General features: G+C 58.0%; 1 protein-coding gene and 1 long non-coding RNA gene across 3 annotated transcripts; one reads left to right on the plus strand and one right to left on the minus strand.

Moving 5' to 3' along the window:
• Positions 1 to 267: 267 nt before the first annotated feature.
• On the minus strand, positions 268 to 1,816 carry LOC119566771. Its single transcript, XR_005226082.2, has 2 exons — positions 1,746 to 1,816; positions 268 to 1,424 (listed from the first exon to the last, which is right to left on the minus strand). It is a non-coding gene; the product is annotated as an uncharacterized LOC119566771 (long non-coding RNA).
• Positions 1,817 to 1,859: 43 nt separating this feature from the next.
• MTG1 (mitochondrial ribosome associated GTPase 1) lies at positions 1,860 to 14,074 on the plus strand. Of its 2 annotated transcripts, none has more exons than XM_043550317.1 (11): positions 1,860 to 2,070; positions 2,837 to 2,901; positions 4,138 to 4,242; positions 5,959 to 6,039; positions 7,070 to 7,126; positions 7,797 to 7,887; positions 8,491 to 8,552; positions 9,593 to 9,689; positions 10,418 to 10,499; positions 12,419 to 12,531; positions 13,178 to 14,074. In XM_043550317.1, exons 2-11 carry the CDS (start codon positions 2,848 to 2,850, stop codon positions 13,273 to 13,275), a joined length of 840 nt encoding a protein of 279 aa, XP_043406252.1. In that variant the 5' UTR covers positions 1,860 to 2,070; positions 2,837 to 2,847; the 3' UTR covers positions 13,276 to 14,074. The 2 variants fall into 2 exon arrangements, with proteins under 2 accessions (XP_043406252.1, XP_037759683.1); XM_037903755.2 differs by lacking the exon at positions 1,860 to 2,070 and adding an exon at positions 2,111 to 2,268.
• Positions 14,075 to 16,114: the final 2,040 nt, after the last annotated feature.

Consider the following 16,114-nt stretch of genomic DNA (forward strand, 5'->3'; position numbering starts at 1 on the left):
TAGATCTGAACACATGAAGCCCAGAGCTGTTCCCCGCTAAGCCAGTGCAAACTCTAAGAAACCTACTGTAATGAAGTGGTGAGTCACGTTTCGACCCTGTGGCAATTCCCTGTCATGTGAGAGTCTATGTATTTTTTCTGGCGGGAGGAATCTTACCACATACCTCTGTACGTTCCCCTGCGTACATGGCATTGGCCACATTGAAGGAGGTCTGCATGCTGGTTATTTCATTCTTTTCACGCTTCTAGCAAAAGGACAAATGTTGCCTAAAGGCAATTATTTTACTCAGCATTTCAGGAAGAGAGCAGCAAAAATGATGGTAGAGGCAGCCCCAACTTCTCCAACTTAGGCTATACAATGGTTTCCGTTTCACACCGCTTCCAGTCACTCACGGGTCTGCAAACCTCATGCAGTTTGGGCTCCTGCTATTCACACTTGCTTTCTGGCAGAAGACAGTATTAAAAAAGGTTTCAGCTGCCTTGAAGTATTAGAGCCGTGGGAGAGGGAATACACTCACCATTATTAAAAATACCTGGCCTAATGTGTTCAACAACTCTGTAGCTCAACTGGGTGGGGTGGGGGGTTGGAAGGTGAATTTTGGTAAAGCAATATCTTCTGTTGGGGAGAAGCACCAATCCAGCAAAAAGTGGATTTGATTCTGAAAACCGCAAGCTGTGCAGTCAGCACAGTGTGCTCTGTTAAGCACAAGAAGGCAGGACACGTGTGCACGGGGGAGAGAGGGGATATGGCCCCTTGGGAAGGAAAGTTTTTGTGGGTGAGGGGAAAGAGTAAAGCCCCATGGTTACGGCCAGGGTCGCTGTCCTGGTGATTTGGGGATATCAGCATGAAGGCTGGTAGAACTGGGAGCTTAGTAGCAGGAGAGAAGAGCAGGAACTCAGCAGCTTTGACCCTGGCTCTTTATTCAAAGTATCAGATGCAGCAGTACGCAGGATGTCATCTTCAAGGGGGACAGTGACACAGGTGCTCCTGGGGACGACATGGAGCCCATCTGTATCCCTGGGTGCCTGGCGCACCAGGGTCTGGGACTCGCCCTCCAGATGCTGTGGCGCTGGACAGCTTTAGTACCAGTTGGTGCACGCGATCTGGTATCGCACGTCATCCAGCAGCACGGGCGTTTCCTCAGCTGGCTTGGGGGATATTGTTTCAGATGGAGTGGGGGGAGCGGCCCTGGCAGGGGGGCTTGGGCCTGGCACAGGTGGTGATGCCATGGCAGGGGGCGCCACGGGGGGAGCGGCCCTGGGAGGGGGGCTTGGGCCTGGCCCAGGGGGCGCTACCCTGGCGGGGGGAGCTGCAGGGGCTGCTGTCCCAGCGGGGGGGGATGTGCCCGGCAGGCCAGGGGACGAGTCCGTGCTCCTTTTGCCACAACCGGGCTGCCTCTCACGCTGCGGCTCTGCCATCGCTGCCTGGGGAGAGAGACAGAGAGAGTGCCGCGGGAGCTGCGGTCCGGACCCTGCCTTGCCCCGCCCTCCCGCTACCACCCCCGGCGCCAGCCCGCCCGCAGCACTGGCCCCGGTTCCAGCCCGCCCGGCCCGGGCCGCCGGAACCGGCTGCCCTCGCCGTGCCCACCGGAAACAGCCCGACCCCCGGTACCAGCCCACCCGGCCCTGGCCGCCGGAACCGGCTGCCCTCGCCGTGCCCACCGGAAACAGCCCGTCCCCCGGTACCAGCCCGCCCGCCCGGCCCCTGCAGGTCACGGAACTGCAGCGCCCGCGCCGCCGTCTCACCTTAGGCCGCTTCCGGTAACACACGAGCAGCCACCATTGCCCCGCCCCCGACAAAGCCCCGCCCTAATAGCACCAACCCTCCCCCCCACACATACAAAGCCCCGCCCCTAACATCTGCGTCACATAGCCGGGCCCCCAATGGGGTCACACCACAGCGCGGGCCCCCAGCGTTCGGGCAGGGGCGGGGCAAGATGCGCCTATGACGGCCTTGTTGCTGGGGGATGAGGGATCCCCGTTGGTGGAAGGGTTATCGGGGCGCTGCTCTGGTCGTGACGTCTTGGCTCCTCCCGTTACTCCCGGCCCGGCTGAGCGGTGTGGGGGCCGGGTCTGTGAGCGGCCGGAACCGGAAGCTGGCTGGCGGGGGGGGGTTGCGGTTTGCGCGCTCCGGGTTGCTCCCCGTGGCGGCTGGTGGGTTCCGGCGGCGGGATGCGGCTGGCGGCGGGCGCGCTGCGGGCCTGGCGGGAGCGCTTCGATTTCGGCGGCCGGGAAGTGGCCGCCTGGTTCCCCGGGCACATGGCCAAAGGTGCGGGGCTGGGCTCCGGCGCTCTGCCCCGGGGGGCCCCGGGCCGGCTCAGGGATTTGCCACAGGAACCGTGTCATCTGCCGGCTTATTGTGACGTGGGGCTCGCTTGTTCCCCCATCGCCCGGCGGGGGCGGGGGCGGGGGCGGGGGGGAGCCGCCTGTGTGCCCGCTGCGGAGTCTGCCGCGTTCCCCCTCCGCAGCGTACGCGGGAGCCCGTCCCAGCCCCGAACAGAGGGTTTGAGTCCGGGGGGGGAGAGACCCGATGTGATCGGTCCGCGGGGGGGTCTCGTCGCTCTCCAGGGACTAAACATGCCCGGGGGGCGGGGCGGGGCTTGCTGCATTTCAAAGGCGGCAGCCGTGTCTGTCCCGGCTCTCGCAATATTTGGGGTCCCGCTGGAAGTCCCGGCTCCTGCAGGCGCCTTATTATGGCCAGGCTGGCTCAGGCCAGGCCTGCGGGGCATCTGCCCGGGGCCTGCCCGAGCTGCGGGCAGCACTGGCGGGGCTGAGCCAGTCCCTTTCCCTGGCGGCCAGGCTCGGTGGGCACAGCTGACCTGGCTCCACTTCGGCAGGCCTGCGGCGGATGAAGGAGACGCTGCGCAAGGTGGACTGCCTTATCGAGGTGCATGATGCCCGAATATCCTTCAGTGGCTGGAGCAGGTGGCCTGGCTGGAGCCCTGCCCCCCGTGCAGAACCTTGTGTAGCCCCTGGGCTGCAATGTCCTCCCAAAGCCGGTCCCCATTGCACTGCACTGCAATGTCCTCCCTCCGGTCCCCACTGCCTCCCTCCCTTCGATATCTTCATTAATGATCTGGAGGATGGTGTGGGTTGCACCCTCAGCAAGTTTGCAGATGACACTAAACTGGGAGGAGTAGTAGATATGTTGGAGGGTAGGGATAGGGTACAGAGGGACCTAGACAGATTAGAGGATTGGGCCAAAAGAAATCTGATGAGGTTCAACAAGGACAAGTGCAGAGTCCTGCACTTAGGACGGAAGAATCCCATGCACCCATGCTGGGACCGAATGGCTCGGCAGCAGTTCTGCAGAAAAGGACCTAGGGGTTACAGTGGACAAGAAGCTGGATATGAGTCAACAGTGTGCCCTCGTTGCCAAGAAGGCTAATGGCATTTTGGGCTGTATAAGTAGGAGTATTGCCAGCAGATCAAGGGATGTGATCATTCCCCTCTATTCAGCATTGGTGAGGCCTCATCTGGAGTAGTATGTCCAGTTTTGGGCCTCACACAAGAAGAATGTGGAAAAATTGGAAAGAGTCCAGCGGAGAGCAACAAAAATGAATAGGGGGCTGGAGCACATGACTTATGAGGAGAGGCTAAGGGAACTGGGATTTTTAGTCTGCAGAAGAGAAGAATGAGGGGGGGATTTGATAGCTGCTTTTAACTACCTGAAAGGGGGTTCCAAAGAGGATGGATCTAGACTTCTCTGTCATACCAGATGACAGAATGAGGCGTAATGGTCTCAAGTTGCAGTGGGGGAGGTTTAGGTTGGATATTAGGAAAAACTTTTTCAGTAGGAGGGTGGCGAGGCACTGGAATGGGTTACCTAGGGAGGTGGTGGAATCTCCTTCCTGTGAGGTTTTTTAGGTCAGGCTTGACAAAGCCCTGTCTGGGATGATTTAGTTGGGGCTTGGTCCTGCTTTGAGCAGGGGGTTGGACTAGATGACCTCCTGAGGTCCCTTCCAACCCTGATATTCTGTGATTCTTGCAGTGGCACGGTGTGCTGACAGGGCTGCAGGAACCTGCCTTGTGAGTTTGAGACGTGAGAGTTTGTTTCCGATGGGGCAGAGTTCTGCAGGCTGGGCCCTTTCCTGTCACTGTGGGTATCTCAGTTGTTTGGCTTTCTTAACGGTGGCACATCCCATTCTCGGGGCGGAACCCGGCCTTCCAGGAAGCCCTGGGAATCAGACCTCATCTGCTTGTACTGAACAAAATGGACCTGGCTGATCTGACTCACAAAGCAGTAAGAACCGAGTTTAAAGTCTTTCTCCTCCCACTCTTCACAACCATCCTCCCGTTTAGATTACAAGGAGAAGTTGCATCAGTGAATTAAAGTAAATGTTTGGGCTGCGGCCAGGTCTACGTTGCAAGCGTACAGTGGTTTAACTATGTGGCTCAGGCATGAAAAATCCACACCCCTAAGCAACACAGTCATACCGACCTAACCCCCTTTGCACACAGCTTTATGTCGATAGGAGGGCTTCTCCCGTTGATCTAGCTAATGCGCTTCACAGTGGTGGATTAGTTACGCCGGTGGGAGAAGATCCCCCGTTTGCATAGTAGCGTCTTCACTGAAGCGCTGCAGCGTTTTAAGTGTAGACCTGCCCTGATGGTTCTAACCACATGGCACCTCCAAGCAGGGCAGCAGGTTTTCTGGAGTTATCATAGGCAATGCCCATCAGTTACAAGGAGCCTTGTGCAGTTGTATTTGCTGTTATCACAGGAGAATTGGGGTTTCTATTGAGAGCGTGGTCCGGTCAAGCCCCTGGCAGGGGAGGCCCTGGCACCAGTCCACGGATCCATGGATCCGTTGTATAAATGCAGATGGAATCTGTAGGCCAAATGTGTTAACAGAACCCAACATTAAACAGTGTTAAACAAGGTTCAGAGTTTGGTATACAGAGGCCTCAGCTTGCTTAGTGCCATGGCAAATACACTATGAAACATTCTTTTATTAAAGATCCAGAAGAAAAGAAAAAATAGTTGAAGTGTTTGAAACGGGGAGGTATTAAGTACGGCTTTCAGTTCATCAACATCCCTTGTTCCCTCTTCCTTTAGTCCTCCATCTCCCAGCGCTAGGCTGCGGATGCAGGATACGGCCAGCAGTCCATCAAGATGGCACTAAGGAGATCCAATACCCCCGACTGTCAAACAGGCCACGTCTTTACAGGGCCTGAGCCAGCTACAGCTCTTTACGGAGACCGTCCAGCTAGGGGCCCCCAGCCACACAATGGGTGCAGTGGGGGAGATAGGTTCCCCATCGGCGTCTCCTTCACCCAGCTGGCAGTAATCCCCACTGGTGATACCTGGCTGTTCAGTGACCTGGGCGGGGCACCCTTGCTGCTGGCTTGATCTGCCACTAGCTCCGTGTTTGAACCATCCCTTCGCACACTGTCTTCTCGGCAGTCTAGCAGTGAGGCTAAGGCCAGAGAGCTGCCCTCCGAGCCAGGGTAGAGGCACCATGGGGCTGGGGTCCTTGTGTGGCAGAGGCAGTGGAGTTGTCATTGTTGTCATATACCCCTTGTCCTCACTTGGCTGAACGATTCTGGATTCAGCCTGCAGTCTCCATTGTAGATAGCATGGCCATGTAACGCTCTCTGACCCTCACCGCATTACTGTGAGCTATGGTGTGTTGGCTGAGTATTGTCATCCCCATTCTACTGATAGGGAAAGGGAGGCACAGAGCAGGGGGGCCTCCCACAGGAGCCTGTCTGCTTTTCTGAGCTGGCCAGCATTCATGCTTTCCAGACAGGTAGTGGGGAGCTGAACAGATGTTTGTGTTTTAGCATTGTGTCTTCTCTGCAAATGGTAACTCAGAGCTGATGGCTACAGCACACTTCACCCCAGTTAGCTCCAGCCTGAGCAACCTCACCGTCATTTTGCCCTGTGTGACCGGGGCAAGGGGTCACCGTGGGCCACTGCATTCTCTAACATGGAAATCTCTCTCATTTCTTGCTAGAGAATTCTGACGCGCTTGGAGCAGGAAGGGCTCAAAAACGTCCTCTTCACAAACTGCGTAAAAGATGAAAATGTCAAGAAGGTAACAGCCCCTGTCTCTTCTAACAGCAATTCCTTTCGGTGTGTGTCTGCTCTACAATGTGACTGCTTGGAGCTGAGGGCAAGCCGCGCTGCACTCAGCTGTTCAGCGCCTCGGTGAGATCAGGTCCCATTAGTGACTGCCCTACGTTTTTACTACAGGATTCCGCTTTTAGATGATGCCGCCTCGGAATTGTTGACTTCAGATCTAAGAGCCCAGCTTGAATCTCTCAGCCCAGGGGAGTTTATGGTGCTGGCAGTTAGAAAGAGCATCTCTTTACTCGTACATTGAGTGCACCTTCCCCTGGGCTTGCTGAGAGACCACTAGGCAGCACTGCCTGCTGGCATCCGTACAGCATGCTTTTCTGAGCAGTGCCCTAGTGTTGGGCATGGCCGTTGCAATACATGCAGAAGTAGGATCTGAGCACTCGTGCCAGGGACATCGGGCTCAAGCTTTGATTCTTTTAAATGTTTTTAAAGTGACACTAATGCTCATGCAGTCACATCTATGGCCAAGCGCTTCTCTCAGACCTGCAGGGGAGTCCTCAGCTCCCATATTCTGCCCTGCCAGTGGAAGATCTGTGCATGCAGAAGGAGCTCGGTATCAGTTGGCATCCGCCCTGTGGGGGGCAGAGGAGAGTCTTGCCTTTTATGTGGAACAAAACCACCCCAGAGCATCCCCTGCTTTGCATGCATTAAAGCTGTGCATTGGTTGTTCTCTGAACACAGCTGGAAGTGAAAGCTGGCTAGAAAGGGCTCACCCCACTGTGTCTCTGTCCATCCTGTTAGCGCCTTCATTTGGAAGCAGTTGCCATTTAAAGTTGTGTTAAAGTACAGGCTAGCTGCAGAGAAGTCCCTGGATTTCCCACTAGCTGGTGAGTTGCAGCAGGAGACGCACCTGTCCTGCCAGTGAATTCTGCCTGGCTTCTCGTATCAGCACTGTGCTAGCCAGGGAGTCTAACGGCAGGTTACTACCCTCTCAGGACAAAGCCACCAGTGCTTTGCTTAACATCTGTCTTTGTATTGCCTTGCAGGTCATCCCTCTCATCACGGATCTGGTCAGCAGCAGCCCGCGCTACCAGAGAGCTGAGGTCAGCTAACGGGCCAGAGTGAGAATGGGGGAAGTGTGCGAGTGAGACCCCCACACTGCTGCCCAGTTCCCCACGTGGGCAAAGGGCTTGTCCAGCTGGACACACTGATTGGGAACCTGCATGCACATTAGACATGTAGATGGCACCTGAAGAGGTCCTGGTTCTCAGTGCTGAGCGCCCTCCGTCCCCACAGGAGCCAGCGGGAGTTACAGTGCTCTGGTGGCTGCAGGGCCCCCAGCATGCACTCAGCTCCTGGGGCTCAGTCTTGCTCCTGGTTACGCGAGAGTCAGTGCTGAGCAGCTGACTCCGGTGGAGTGAATCTGGTTTTCCATGGTCTGAGTGGGAGAAGAGTCTGGCTTCTCTCTTCAGATGGAAACATTCCACTGGTGGCCTGGGCTTCCAGCTGGTCTCTCCCAGGCTGTGCTGAAGCCAGGAGTGTAATGAACTGTGCGAGCCTCCATTCCCTGGCATGTCTGGTTTATGACTTTCCTGGTTTCCATGCAGATCCAAATTAATCTGCCTTGACACTTCCACGCTCCTGTTGTTAGCTCTGCCCTGCCTGGTGTGTGGAGGGGGCTGGCTGAATGGGACGGGGAGCCTGGCGTGGTGCCAGCTGGCATTGCTGCCAAGGGAGGGGGCGTCTCATCCATCTCCCTTCCTGTTGTTCCAGAACGTGGAGTACTGCATCATGGTGATCGGGGTGCCCAATGTGGGGAAATCCTCCCTTATCAACTCCATGCGGAGGCTGCACCTCAAAAAGGGTACTTCCTTGTGTGCCTTTCCATTGCGCCCCGCGGTTCGGGGGGAGAGCACCCCCTGCCTGTGGGTCACAAATCCCTGGAGGGCTGGGGGCTTTGAGGTGGCCTTAGGGCGGGTTCATCAGACCTCCTAGTGGTTCAACCCTCTCCTGCAGGGAACTGGCTCTCCCAGCTACTGAACTGGCCCTGCAGGCTGTATCTTTTCCCTGGCTGTTCAGTGACCCAAGCTGAGCAGGGCTGGGCTTAGCCAGTGTTTAGCTGGGAGGCCCCGGAGGCAGCAGGGGGAGCTGGGCCCTTGTTCCCCTCTCTGCAGCTGCTCTGCCGTTGCTGTGAAGTTCGATGAGGGATGCAGAGGGGCTGGCAGAGCTCCCTTAGGAGCAGCGAGAGAGAAACCATTGAGTTCTCTGGGGAACAGGTGCTGGCTGAACGGGGCCTCAGTCGCATGAGACACACCAATCGGGGACGGCTGGGAGACCTCTTGGATATGCACAGGGCCCACCCCTGCGCCGTGAGGCCAGTGGCAAAGCTCCGTCACTGCCCTGGGAGCAGGCCAGGCCAGAGTGAGCCTTCCTTCTCCAGCTGACTGGGCCTCTCCTTTTCCTGAAGGGAAAGCGTCCCGCGTGGGTGGCGAGCCGGGGATCACCAGGGCCGTGCTTACCAGAATCCAGGTACTATCCTTGGGAGCTGTGCCCCTGAGCATGGCCGGCCGGGGCGCTGTGCTGGCCATGGGCAGAGCGTGTGTGTGCTTGCATTGTGTAGCTAGTGTGTGCACAGTGCGAGGGGCTGCGTGAGGCCAGTAGCCATTCAATTGAAATGGTCAGAAGGTGGCCAGGTTAAGAGACCCCTGGGACAACACAGCGTTGGTAGCTTTCAAAGTAACCGTGGGGCGCTGCCTGGTTGTGTTCTCCAGGCAAGGCCTCCCGGTCGCTCCATAGTGATAGAGTATGGGGCTGGGTCCCAGGGACTGCTTGGCGAGGTCCCCAGGGCTGTAATGAAGTGCATGCCAGGATCTGTAGTCTCTGCAAACTGCACTACTGGTAAAGGTCACCTTTAAAGGAAGTGATCCTGGGTTCGGGCCCCCTCTTAACTGGCTCTAGAAGGTCTGCTGGCATCAGGAGGGAGGCGATGTTTATGCAGACTGTCTGACGATTGGGGCCCCTCCAGCAGCCCCAGGGGTGTTGGGGGAGAGCTCTCTAAGGATTCAGCATCCCACCCATTTGGATAAGGACTGGCAGCTCCGAACCCACCTCCATTCATCCCCCCAGCAGAGCCAAAGCGCCAGTACCCCACACCTGGTGCGGAACCCTCCTGTGCCTCTTTGCCTGCCAGGACAGGTCCTGGACAACGCCAGCCCAGTGTGGTTCTTTGCGGGTGACCCAGGTAGGAGGGGGCTGGGCTCTGCCCTGCTTTGTGCTTTGCTTTGGCCCTTGGGCTGCTGGCAGGTTGCTGGAGGGACCCTCTGGGGCGTAGCTGGGGTGCCTGGTTATAATGGGCCATTTCCAGTGCCAGTGTTTGTGCTCCACAGAGTCTCTTCCCTGGGCTGGTGGAGCACAGAGTTGTCATGCCGTTCCCAAGCCAGCTGGTGGGGGGAATCGGCTTGGAAGTGCCAGTGTCCCCTCCGTTCATGCTGGTGCTGTTCAGAGTGCTGCTTTGGGCTCTGCTCTCTGACCCGTACGGCCTCATAACAAGCCTGCTTCTGCCTGTCTAGGTCTCCGAGAGGCCCCTTATGTACCTGCTGGACACGCCTGGAGTGCTGGCTCCGAGAATAGAGAGCGTGGAGACAGGCATGAAGCTGGCCCTGTGTGGTGAGAAGAGCTTTGGAGCTGCAGCTGCTTCTGGCCAGGGCCTGTCCTCACTCGGCTGGGGCTGAGAGAGGAATCCCCGGAACTCATGATCGTGGGCACGGTGTGGGGGAGGGAGGCACGCTCCACCCAGGCAGCAGGGAGTTGTGGAGGCAGCGCGGGCCCTGCTTTGAGACATGTTGTTGTTGTTGGGTGCTTGGGGCAGAGCCACTGCCTGTCCCCTACCCTGAGGAGCCCAGCTCAGGACAGGCTGCTGCTCCCAGCTGTCTGGAGGAGGGAGCATCACCCAACGCATGTGCTCCAGCCCAGCTGTCTGCCCTGGCCCTCTCCCCCTCCTGGCCATACCGACTGTGAGCTGCAGCTGGTGAACATCCAGATCAGCTGCTGGGGCTCTCGCCCGGGGCTTGAGGGGGGCACTGTGGGCTCTACAGCTCAGTAGGAATGGCCCATCTCCCCACCCTGGGGAGTTCTTACTAGGCCAGTGGCTGCCTCCATACTGTGCCTGGCGCCGTGGGCTGGAGCCTGGCTGTGCCCAGGGTGGCCCCGCGGGAGCAGCGCCTCGGAGGTGCCCTGTGCACACAGTCTCAGGTTGGCCAAGCCGGCCCCTGAGCGCGCTGCTGGAGCCCTGTGGGAGAGGGGTCGAGGCACAGCTCCCAGGCCAGTGCAGAGGGGCTGTCTCTTGGCCTCCGCCCTGCATGGATGGCACTCAGGCTTTGCTCTGTCTCTTATAGGGGCCATCCGGGACCACCTGGTGGGCGAGGACATCATGGCCGACTACCTGCTGTACACCCTGAACAAGCAGCAGCAGTTCAGGTGAGCACTTCCTGAGCACCTGGCTGCTGTGGGGTCAGGGGGTGGAGCTGGCTGGGCTCATGCATTGAGACCCCAGGGGCTTCCCTGGTTGTGGGGGCTGGCTCCTGCCTATGTCTCCCCAGTGCCACCTCTCAGCTCTTGCTTGGAGTCTGCTCTTGTGCACACTGTTGGCAGGGAAGCTCCTGCAGCGGGGGCACTCCTTGCCAGAGCGGAGGGTCTGTCTGCTCCTGATGTGAGCCTGGCTGGCGGTGCCCCCGCATTGAGCTGCCAGGAGGGGCTGTAGGAGATGGAGTGGTGCCCAGAACGTGTCGTACGCAGAGTGTCACGCTGCATGACTTTGAGGGCCAACCTCAGGGCAGACTGTCAAAAGCAGGGCGACGCCCCAGGCTGGTAATATGGTCTCTAATTAGATTGTACCAACCCAGTAACAAGTGTGAACTGAAGAACTAGAACAACCTTACTGTGGAGTCACAGACAGTCCCCTTGGGCTCTCCGGTCTGTCTTGCCACCCAGGCAAGCTGGACTTCGTGAAGGCTGGTTGCTCTGCATCAAAGATCACAAAAGATTTGGGTTGCTGCTAGTCCCGTTTGTACCTCAGATCTCACGCCAAAGACAACACTTGTAGCCAAGCCTATGGTAAACTAACGAATGATGCATTAACTAGGAAAAGAAATGCTAGAGCTCTTAGAAGGTTAAAGCAGGCAACCGTATAGACACACATGATGTGTGCCTGTGGTTTTTAAAGGTGACAGAGCTGTAGTGATCTGTCAGCACAGAATGTCTAACCCAGGTTGACCCTGCGGATCTCTGCTTCTGTTTTGTGGCTCCAGTCCTGGGAGAGTCAAATGAGATGCACGTTTTTCTTGTTCGCTATTTTTATTTCCTTTGTGGCCTCTTCATGGATGTGGAAGGGACAATCAACAAAGTCTTTGTATTGTGATGTTCCACTATGACTCATCTAGTTTTGATAGCCCTGCCTTCTGGGCAGGAGACATCCCTCCTGCAAGGCTCACCATTCCAGAGCACAAACAGTTTACGGTTACAAAGCAAAAGCTTATTTATCTTAGATCATGTAATAAAGATATTACAAGTGTGATTGATGTGAGCAGCAACTTTCAGACATTTCATAAAAGTCTAAGTTCAGTACCCACCTTAGCCGTACTGACGCACAGGGGAAACAAACCTCGTTTCCAGCAATGAATTTGTCTGTGCTTGGCTGAGGCCTAAAGCCTTGGCAAGAGCTGGCACCTGTTGAATAAAATGCAGCTCTTGTCCCAGAATCAGCTGAAGCTCTGCTGTACTTTGCTGGTGCCTTCAGTGCTCTCTTCTGGCCACTGGGAGGCACAGCGCTCATGGCTTGAAAGGGACAGCCAGCCTCCTTGTTAGCGGATCTGCAGGGGCTTCTGGGTGGCTTTGCTAGTGAAGGCTCCCACCTGGAAAGGGCAGGTATCAGCCCTGCTGCCCCATGCCAGAGCAGCAAGGCGTTCACTGCCTGAGGCCCCCGTAGCCAGCCGGCGCTGGCAGCCGCCCTTGTAGAGTGGCAGCTGGGGACACCGCACAGGTAGGAATGTGCAGAAATCCCTGCGGTCTCTCGGAGGTGGTGGTAGAGCTGCTCGGGTGACTGGTGGGGCCGAAAGGAGCCCAGAGGGACATGGGGCCTGTCTTCTATGCGGCTGGCTGGTCAGCCGGGGCATGGAGGGTGCTGGCCGTGCCCCAGAGCAGGCACTGCATGCATTGCAGCCACACCATCCCTCTGCACGCTCCAGAGCACCCTGAGCACTGCGGCAGTGGCCCCCACTCGGGCGCTGCAGCCCCTGGGTGAGGTGCTCTGCACAAGGAAAGCTGCCCTTTGCCCTGACCTGGCTGGTGCTTCTGCCCCTGCCCTTTGGTGCTAACCCGCTCTCGCTGCCCTGGCACAGCTACGTGGAGCGCTATGGGCTGGGAGAGCCCAGTGACGACATCGAGAGCGTGCTCAAGCGGGTGGCACTGAACCTGGGCAAGAAGCACAAAGTGAAGGTGCTCACAGGGACAGGTGAGTGCCCCTGCAGGCCCGTGGGGGGACGGGTGAGAGCCAGCTGGGGGTGGGGTGGGATGGACAGTTGAGTGCCCCCCCCATGCTGGGCAGAGAGCCTGGCGGGAGGTGGCTAAGTGCTGTGCCCATGCCACCTGGAGATTCCAAGGGGGGAGGGCAGGACAAGGGAGCCCCCTAGCTGGGTGGGTGGGGGAGAGAAGGGGAATGCCCCACCCACTGCTGGCTGGAGGTTCTGGGGGAGTGCCCCAGCCTGAAGGTGCATGGGGTGGGGTAGGAGGGCCCCAGCTGCTGCCGACTGCAGACCCTCTGTTCAGCGTGATCGCCTCAAGAGGTGTGGCCAGGGCGTGGGACTGGCACCAGGACGGGCAGTGGGGGCTGGCAGGAGTTGCCCGTTGGGGCGATGGAGGCTGGTGACTGTGGTTGGGGGGAGGGAGGATCTCTGAGCCCTGGTGTGTTGTGGGGAAGCCTCTTGTGTCCTTTGCATGGAGCCAGGGCCATGCAGTGCCCAGGGACCAGCCAGGGCTAGCTCCTTTCCCTCCCCTCCCTCTTGGTCTGCTTTTGGGGCAGTGTCTGTACAGTCTGGAACCCATCGAGGGGCTGGGCCATGAGCTCCCCCCTCACCTACAGCCTTTGCCTTCTCTTGCAGGGGATGTGAACGTGATTGCGCCCGACTATCCTGCAGCCGCCTATGAGCTCCTGCGCACCTTCCGCAAGGGGGAGCTGGGCCAGGTGCTGTTGGACTGAGCCCTGCGCAGCCCCCACGCCTGGCTCGGGCTTAGCGGGAGGATGGACCCACCTGCCAGTGCAGGGCACTCGGAGACCTGCCAGTGGGTTCAGCCATTGCCTTGTCCCCTTAGTGCTGCCGACCAGGGGCTGAGAGTGCCTGGCCTCAGGACGAGCCGCCATCCTCTTGGCCAGGTTGATCATGGCATGGAGGTGGCTCACAGACAAAGCGGGATGTGGCAGTGCCCAGGCTGTTTCCCTCCTCCTGCCCCATGCACATGCAGCTCTGGGGTTGGTGTGACCAGGAGAGCAGCCCTCATGTGGGTCTGTGTTTGGCTTCCCAGCCAGGGCCCCTGTCATTGCTTGGGTGGGCTCTGCCTGCCCGTCATCCCCAGAGATGACGTGCTGTGAACAGACCGTAGCCCATGGACTCCCCCATCCTCTGTCGGGGGCAGGGAGGTCTTGGGGCAGTTCAGGGCCCTGCCTTTCCCCGGCGTCGGTTCATGTTCCTTTAGGCTGTTGCCCCCGTGGGCAGAGCCAGCCTCTGTGTTTCCTGGAAGAACAGATCACCAGGGACCCTTTAAAGAGACATGCTCCAGCTGTGTCCAGGCAAACCCTCGTCTGCTCTGTCACTGCCGCAGTGCTGGCAGCCCACTGCTCTCCAGTGCCAGCAAGCCCCAGGTGCTGGGCCTGGACCCTGAGGGCAGGTACAGCGTGTGGTGGCAGCTTAGTTTAACATAAAAACTGGGGCACATGTAATGAAATCCAAGCCCTCTGCTGCTGGGATTTATTGGCCATTAAATTCAGTTCCACCTTGTCACCACATTGGTATTTATTAAGACATCACTGCGTCGCTGGCATTCTCAGAGGCTGGTACTGGGGGCAAGCGTGTGAGCTGGATGTTTGTGCTGCAGTGATGTGTGGGGGGAGCTAAGTGTTGTGATGTAAATTGTCTTTAGGTTTCAGATACAACCTGAGGGGCAGCAGCAGCTCCCCTCTCTCAAAGCGAGGCGCTAAGGCTCTCTGCACACTCAGGCAGTGTCGCTGTGTCGATCACACTCAGGGCAGCTCTACCCTCAGAGCGAGGCGCTCAGGCTCTCTGCACACTCAAGCAGCATTGCCGTATCGGTCATACTCAGGGCAGCTCCCCCCCCCTTGCAGAGCAATGGGCTCAGGCTGTGTCTTACATTCAGGTCACACTTCCATGGTTCTTTTTGCAGGCCCCAGTGGGAGTGATGGAAGCCGAGATTGTGAACATAGTTCTGATGTAAGTGGTGGATCTTGCAATGGCAGGGCTCGTACCTCCCTGCAGACATAGGACAGCTGTTCTCTGGCAGAGGCAGAGAGTGAGTTCCCTGCAGAGCCCCTGAGGGCCCTGCTGTAGTGGGCAGTGGTCTGTCCAAGAGTAGTGTCATTTGCCCCTGTATTTGGGCGGGCAAAGCAAGGACTGAGGGGACAGTGCAGCACTTCTCATGCTGCCCCACAGGAGCTGGCTGCTTTCCCTGTGCAGCTGCCACTAGGCCCCTTGGGGAGTGAAGTAGCTGGGCCCAGCTGAGCTGCCTCCATGTGGGGCTGAGTCTGCCAGGGCAGGGTATCACACAGGAGTCCTCCTTGCAGACCAGACTCTGCTTGATCACCGCGTCCGTCAACCTCCCTGAGGTAGGGATCCCTACCAGGAGAGAGCTCCTAAATCCAACGGCTACCCTAGTTCCAAGGGCTGGAAGCAGTGACTGGACAAACTCCGGCTGGAAAAAAGGTACACACTTTTAACAGTGAGGCCAATTAACGCCTGGAATAGCTGACCAGGCACTTGGGGGATTTTCCATCACATGAAGTCTTCCCCCCCGCAGCTCACTGAGTCACACTCTACTCCTAGACTTTATTTCCACGTCACTGTGAACACACGTATAAAACCATTACAAACACGGAACATTAAAAACAGGTGAGTGCAAGTACACGTGGCCTCCTGCTTGCTGGGCGAGCTGGCATCAGGCCTGGGAAAGGGGCTGGGGCAGGGCTCTGCATGGGGAGGAGGGGGTGTCATAACTACCCTGTTCACATGCACATACAGCGAGCAGGAGCCTGTCTACACACACTGCCCAAAGCCCAGCCTTCCACACAGGGTGTGGAGGGATCCCCACCAGTCCTAGGGCACTGAGGAACAGCTCAATGCCAATCTACCGCCTGCACCCTGCCTCTGGCTGCTGGTGGGTTAAGTGGGAGTGGGGGGAGTTTGGTCCAAAATGTAGAGGGCATTTTTTTAATAAAAGCTCAGAACCCCTGTGCCCCCAAGTGCAGTGATTCCATGAACAGCCCCCTCCCCGTGCTCTTCAGGGGCCAGAGCCTGCGCGTCTGTGCCAGTGTCAGGCAGCAAACTCCACTGCGCGTGGGGAGGCCAAGCTGTTTGATGGACGGCTGCTGGTGAGCCTGGATAGCTGGGAAGCATGGAGCCCCCTCCCCAAGCCTGTGTAGAGCAGGGGGATCTGCACCCCTCCAGGCTGGAGCCCCCTGGATGTTGGGAAGAGCACTCTCCCCCCACCGCCTGTGGAAAAGCTGCAAGGACTGAGACTATATTAACTCCTGGCTGTGTTGGGAAAGGCCCCCTGGCTGCTGGCTGGGGCTGGAGCCAGAGCAGGGCTGGTGACTGGAACTGGCTTCCAACCAATCTGGATCCCCACATGGATCTGCCTGTTTCCTGCCCTCTTTGCCCCCCAGTGGAACTGGGGGCAGTTTCCTCCCCTCCCATTTGCACTTCCCCCATCAGCTCCTCGGTCACCTGAGCCCAGTTTCTCCCTCGGCCAGTGCCCAGAGCTCCCTGGCAAACTTGCTGCTGGTACCAGAGGAGTTTCCTGCTGCAGCA

The sequence above is a fragment of the Chelonia mydas genome, chromosome 7, assembly GCF_015237465.2.
Source record: "Chelonia mydas isolate rCheMyd1 chromosome 7, rCheMyd1.pri.v2, whole genome shotgun sequence".
Classification (NCBI taxonomy): Eukaryota; Metazoa; Chordata; order Testudines; family Cheloniidae; genus Chelonia; species Chelonia mydas.

Bases quoted from the DNA above. Each gene is read 5' to 3' on its own strand.
- MTG1 (XM_037903755.2), top strand. From the start codon at position 2,172: ATGCGGCTGGCGGCGGGCGCGCTGCGGGCCTGGCGGGAGCGCTTCGAT. The intron at 2,269-2,836 runs GTGCGGGGCTGG...CCACTTCGGCAG, and splicing joins CCCCGGGCACATGGCCAAAG to GCCTGCGGCGGATGAAGGAG. The intron at 12,532-13,177 runs GTGAGTGCCCCT...CTTCTCTTGCAG, and splicing joins GAAGGTGCTCACAGGGACAG to GGGATGTGAACGTGATTGCG.